This window comes from Coffea eugenioides, chromosome 8 (genome assembly GCF_003713205.1).
Source record: "Coffea eugenioides isolate CCC68of chromosome 8, Ceug_1.0, whole genome shotgun sequence".
Classification (NCBI taxonomy): domain Eukaryota; kingdom Viridiplantae; phylum Streptophyta; class Magnoliopsida; order Gentianales; family Rubiaceae; genus Coffea; species Coffea eugenioides.
The window spans coordinates 32,815,210-32,821,682 of record NC_040042.1 but is presented as its reverse complement, the minus strand read 5'-3'; the positions used below and the strand labels follow the sequence as shown (position 1 = coordinate 32,821,682).

The 6,473-nt window shown below is 37.2% G+C and overlaps 1 protein-coding gene across 1 annotated transcript in view; it reads right to left on the bottom strand.

The window, feature by feature from the left end:
* Positions 1-1,290: 1,290 nt before the first annotated feature.
* LOC113780581 (viridiflorene synthase-like) overlaps positions 1,291-6,473 on the bottom strand; it is a 9,549-nt gene continuing 4,366 nt past the window's right edge. Inside the window, exon 7 of the mRNA XM_027326369.1 lies at positions 1,291-1,464. Coding sequence (XP_027182170.1) covers positions 1,291-1,464 — 174 coding nt within the window. The remainder of the gene's footprint in view (positions 1,465-6,473) is intronic.

Below are 6,473 nucleotides of genomic sequence, written 5' to 3'. Positions count from 1 at the left end.
ATCCTGCCCCCTATCCTCCGCCATCTCCTACACGTCCTCCATGATGACCCGGTCCGCCATATCATTCAAAATCCCCTTGGCAGCCTGGGCGATAGCGTCCTCCACCAATGTCGCGACCTCCGACATAACCACACCTTGCAGGGGCTGACTAGGAACCTACCCCGCCTTCACCACATCTTGTTGGCCACGCCCCACTCCATTGCTGGTATCCAGTATCCGTACCTCTCCACCTCCTCGCTGGCCGCTCCTCAAATCTGGCGGTGAAGAGGTTTCTACAGTTGCCCCCAACTGTTGCATGAGAACCCCAGCTTCCACGGCCTTCCCCACCTGTCCCTCCTGGTGACCCAAGGCCAGCGCAATCTGCGGAGTGTCCTCCCCAGCCATGTAAGTGATCGCCGCAGCTGCAACCACATCCAAGCAGCCAGTTCGCACCGCTCCTATATCAGTTATCCCCCCGTGGTTGGACAACGCCCCTCCCTCGGTCTGTTCCGCCACCACGACTTGTGGCGTCACAGACGTGCCAGACGAAGCCAGAACTCCAACCCCTCTCTCCAGACCCAGCGTAAAACCCTGCAGAACTGTTGGAGCAGATGCACCCAGGTTCTTCTTTTTCTGGTTCACTGCATCCTCACCCGCAGCCGTCTGAGTTTGCACCTTGGGCAGCTGTAAATGAGGATGCTTCACATGATAAGAATCTTCACCATGTCCTTGACAAAAGCAGTGGCCACGGTACAGAGTAAGATGCTCGAGAATTAACAGTTGCCAAAACCCATCCCCATCACCCATATCCACCCAGATTCGCGAGGGCAGGAATTTTAAGAGATCCACTTCCACACACACACGAGCCACATTTGGACGAGAGAAGGTGGAGGTTGCCGCATCAACAAATAATGGGCTACCCACAACCGAAGCAATATGGAATAAACATTGTTTAGCAAAAAGATGGATTGGAAGTTTCGGTAGCCTGAACCACACACGAGCAAGGGACGATTCCCTATCCACATGGAACTTAGAGGTCCATTTGAATACCCTCATGGGCCACCCATACACGTACCACAAGCTCCTAGACCAGACTCGTAGGTAATCTACCTCGCAAGAGAAGCGTAGCAGTATATGCCTGAAATTTAGTAGCCCCACAGACACTGAATCTTTCAAGTCCAGCGTAGAGAGAAACTTTCGTACATCTTGCAGTGACGGACGTCCATTGGAAAACTTCCCTACTAAGGTGAAACGAAACTGTGAAGCCATGGCTGAGATGTCCGCGGCGTTGAAGATCACCGCTAGTTCCCCTCAATGGGTTGTCCTCGAAGCCTGCACTTGGATCACCTCCGTCAACAGCGGCTTCTCAAACAAAGCAGAGAAGGATTTTTTCTGAAATGTGGGGGGTGGAGCCACCTTGATACCCCCACCCGGAGGTGGGGAGGCAGCTGCGGCTGCCATGAAACCAGGCCAGAGGCGGAAACCCTAAAGTCTAAAAAAGGAAAGCCAATTATAATGCTTTGGAGATATATCAGTCATGGCTATAGCGTTGAATGTTAACCCAATCATTTTAACTCATCCAAACTTATCCACAAATAAATGGCTTCGGATATGCACCAAATTTTAAGTTCAAAATGGGTGATCTAATTAAACACACTTATTAGTAGATATTAAGTGGGTGGATTTGTATCACTGATTTATAATTATTTGAAATTAACTGTAGATTCAAACTCAATGATTAATGGGTGCTAAGTGGGTGACTTTAATTTCCAGACTTAAATTTCGTGGTAGGGGCCGTGGGATAAAGAAAGCTCTTGGCAAATTAGCTGATCAACTTGACAAAGAGCCGGAGAAGTATCATGCTATGCAATCTGGAGGAGCTCTGTTATGCAATGAAAACCGTTAGTGACAAATGGTAGTTGTATGAAGTTTGACAAGCCGAGTGCTTGTTAAGTATTTTGATGCATTAGAACAACTTTATGCTCAGTATTATGTACTTTGCAGTGACTCGATGAAGTTGGTTAGTGTTTAGACTTGAGCGGTTAGGCTTCGACTGCTTTTAATCACTTTTTTTCACTTTTAGAATGTTGTGTTAAAGTGGTTATATCCTGCACCTTCTTTCATTTTTAGAATGTTGTGTTAAAGTGATACCGCCAGAGTTCGCAGTTTAGCTAAATGAATACTCGAGGGTAGGAATATTTTTTTGGCCATTGGCAATTTGCTATCCTTGTTTTAAGCGAACCATCTTGTTATAGTTGCCAAGTTGTGTGGAAAGTTTTGTGCTCTTTATGCTGGCGAAGAATGGATGAGAAATCAATATATAGGAGCTACTATGCTTCATGATGGTAACTATTTTTGTTTTATTTATAATTATTATTTATTAGTTTTATCTTATTATTTTATTTTCTTGTAATTTATTAACTTGGTCATTTTTTAATATTACCGATTTTGATAAGGTTTAGCCACCTTTCTTACCTTTTCAAAATGAAATTTTAAATTTATGTAAAAAAAATGTTAGGGGTTCAAAGTTTTGAATTAATTTTTTATGTTAACTGTCATACTGATTAAGTTTTTTTGGGGTTTGGGGGGTTTGTTTGATTGCATTAAATAAAGAAGCTCAATGGATGATGATATGGTTTATTGATCCTTTTTTTGTTGTGTTCAGATATGTTGGGGTGGGAGAAAATGACAACATGCTGCTACTGTTCTACTACTTCATCCAGTCGGAGAGAGATGTCACCAAGGACCCTGTCGTGCTTTGGCTCAAATGACGGAGTCAAGGGGTGCTGAGGGGGGCCAAGTTTTAAAAATTTTAATTCATAATATGTAAATATATGTATAAGATAAAGTTGTCATCCCCTGATTTTTTATAATTTTAGTTTATATTATGAGAATTTATATATATGTTTGTGTGTGTATGAATTAGCCACCTTTGATTTAATTTTTTCTTCAAAAAAAGTTATTTATTTTTTATTGTACTAATTATTTAACATTCAAAAAATTAAACATATAATTTGATGATCCATAGTAAATTCACCCAATTTGATGTATTATAATAAAAGACTCAATTCATAATTATCAATGGACTAAAACAAAAATAATTACTTTATTGGTCCATATATATAAATATATAACTTAGCCTAATTGATAAAAAAATTTAAAATTAGTGATCCATCCTCTTGTTGACCCATATACAAATATACAAATAATTACTTGAAGGCTTCGTGAAAACAAGAAATTGAGTGATATATTCTATTGTTCACAGATTGATTATATTTGTTCTCACTATTCCTATATTAACTGCAACTATAGAACGTGCATTTTCAATTATGAATATAATCAAAACAAAGCTCCAAAACAAGATAAAAGATAATTTCTTGAATGATTGTTTAACAATGTACATAAAAAAAGGAAGTTGTTCAAAAATTTAGCACTAATTCAATTATAGATGAATTTAGTTTTATGAAAGAACGTAAAACTCAATTTACTTTTAAGAAAAGAGGTTGAAATTTCAAGGTATGCTAACATAACTATTATCTTTTATTAATTGAAAATAGTTATATTATATTGTATAGTTATATTTTTGTTTTTACACAAGTGACATATTGGAGCATCTTCTCATAATGTAAAATTTGGGTAGTTTGTGATGTTATAAGATATTTAATCAAAGGTTATTTCTTGTTCTAATTTTTGTTATCACTATGCTGCATATTTATGAAATAGACATACCTTTATAATTAAAGTTAATATTTGATATTTTAAGAAGTCATATATTTAAATAGATGAAAATTATTTCGAACATAACATATTAAGATAATTTTGTTCAGAAAAATTTTGGCCTCCCTCTTAAGGAAAAAATCTTGGCTCCTTTCTATAGTCTATAGATGGACATTTTCAATTATGAAGATAATCAAAACAAAGTTTCAAACAAGATAAAATATCATTTCTTGAATGATTGCCTAACAATGTACATAAAAAAAAGGAAGTTGTTCGAAAATTTAGTTTTGATTCAATTATAAATGAATTTAGTTCTATGAAAGAACGTAAAGCTCAATTTACTTTTAATAAAAGAGGATGAAATTTTAAGGTATGTTAACATAACTTTTAGCTTTTTTTAATTGAAAATAGTTATATTTATATTGCACAGTTATAATTTTGTTTTTGCACAAGTGATATATTGGAGAATCTTCTCATAATGTACAACCCAGGTGGTTTGTGATATTATAAGAAATTTAATAAAATATTATTTCTTGTCTTAATTTTAGTTATGAGTATGCTACATATTTATAAAATAGACATACCTTTATAATTAAAGTTAATATTTGATATTTTAAAATGTTATATATTTAAATAAATAAAAATTATTTTGAACATAACATATTAAGATAATTTTGTTCGAAAAAATTTTAGGCCCCCCAAGAAAAAAAAAAAACCTGGCTCCGTCACCAGCTCATCGGTTGATCTGCTTTTTCCGGTCCTGTTTACGAAATCGGTATGCTCTCTGCTTTTTTCGGTCTTGTTTACAAAATTGGCAAGGGTATGCTCTATTGAGTCTCGTTCCAATTTTTTTTTCCACTTTTAACAGGCGAGGAGCTTAGATTTAAGAAACGGGAATTTAATTAAACCCAAGCTAGTGGTGTAAACTGTAAATTAAATTTTTTTTTTTAATGTAAATTAATGTGAGACAAGACTTGCGGAAAACGGACAAAATGGTGGAACTGTTACAATTATTAGACATCGGTGGGTGCATCTAATGACTGCTGAGCATCTAATGACTGTGCATTTTGTTTTACTGGCCTTCATTTTCGTTTGGTAACGGTAAGTAATTGACAACCTTCTCGCTCTCCTTAAAGTCCTCTTGCAGACTTGAAATTAGTGGCGGAAATGGCCAAAAGACGAAAATGTCACTTCATTGTTGGTTGCTCTGCCGTACCCGGCCCAGCAGTCAAAGAAACGTGGAATCATGGATTATCCAAACTAATACTAGTCCTCTCTCTCTCTCTCCGAAGCTCTTTCCTGAGTTATGGGCCGTTGTTAGCCACACATCAATTTAAAAGGGGATGAGCTACTTATTCATCCGGTGATATTTACTTTATCCCGAAGCCTCATTTTTTATCCCCTCTTCCTCCCTCTCGCATATAGCACTTGTGGTCTCTTCCAACTTTTCACTCTTCTTGATACTTTCCAACTATATATTTCTCAACCACTTCATCTCCTTTCTCTTCCGTCTTTGCACTTCCCTCTCCTCTCCTTCTCTCACTAGCTATCACACTGCGTTCAGAGTTTTCAATTCTTCTATAGCTTCTTCATGCAACTTGTTCCAATCAAGCAATTCCTACCTTTTTATCAAATAACATTTGCCTCAATTTCCTTTGAACCATAAATTGAGACTCACAATTGTGCGTCGAACCAATCTCTGGATCCAACTTCAAATTAAGTAGTTCTATTTTATAACCAATGACCAATTAGAAGAAATTAAGAATTTTTCTGAAAAGAGAAAATTTTGCCATGACCAAACCAGGTATCAGTAGTTATGTGAGGTAGAGTTGTTTCGCCAGTGATTTGTGATTTATATGTTGAAACTTTTGTAAATGTGATTATAGAATCATATTCAAGGATTTGAACATATTTTCAATTGGGTCATCCATCTTTCAAAATTCATTGCAGTCTACGAATTTGTGATTATTTTTAACGGATGATAGATGATCATAACCAGTCCTGGGCATGACATTGTTCTTGTTTAAGCTAGGAAAATCAAAGGAATTTTAGCACAAAAAAAAAGTAAAACTTAATCTAGATAATCGGTAGGTACAGCGGCGCCTGTAAGTTTAAAACTTGCACGCCTGTAGCGCTACCGTTGCTCTAGAAATAATTGATACCATCAAAAGAAAAGGAAACCCATCGTTGTCTCCACTCTCCACCTGCACCATCTTCTTCCTACTCTTCTCCATTGCCACTCTCCTGCTTACTCTACCTTCTCCTCCCTCCTTTTTTGTGTTTTTCACTCAAACCTCAATTGTTATATCACCAACAACTACTCCATCTTGATACCATCAGCCACCAATCCCCCTAAATTATCCTCTCTTCTCTCTTTTCAACCGTTTGCTATGAAACCGATGTGGACTTCCTTGAGATCTAAATTGAGATAGTCACGCATGGATCTGCAATTTTTCAAATCACATATTGGCTGCCAATGTTTCCTTTTTTCTTGTTAGACTTTCTTTGGAGATCACATCAATGGTTCAGGGGCCAAGATGAAGGATGATAGGGGCCAAAAAAAAAAAAAGACAAGGGATAAAGATGAGCTGGTAAAGCCGTCGGTGGGAATTTGGTGGTGTTGATTTGCCATGAAGTTCAGTTTCAATAGTTCTATATTCACCTTCACTCGGGTATTCGAATGACTCAGGGTGGTTATAACACAGGGACAGTGCTGTAGTGCCTATAGTTATGGTAACGATGTTAGGGAAACCTATTATTACAGGTTTCTATTATCT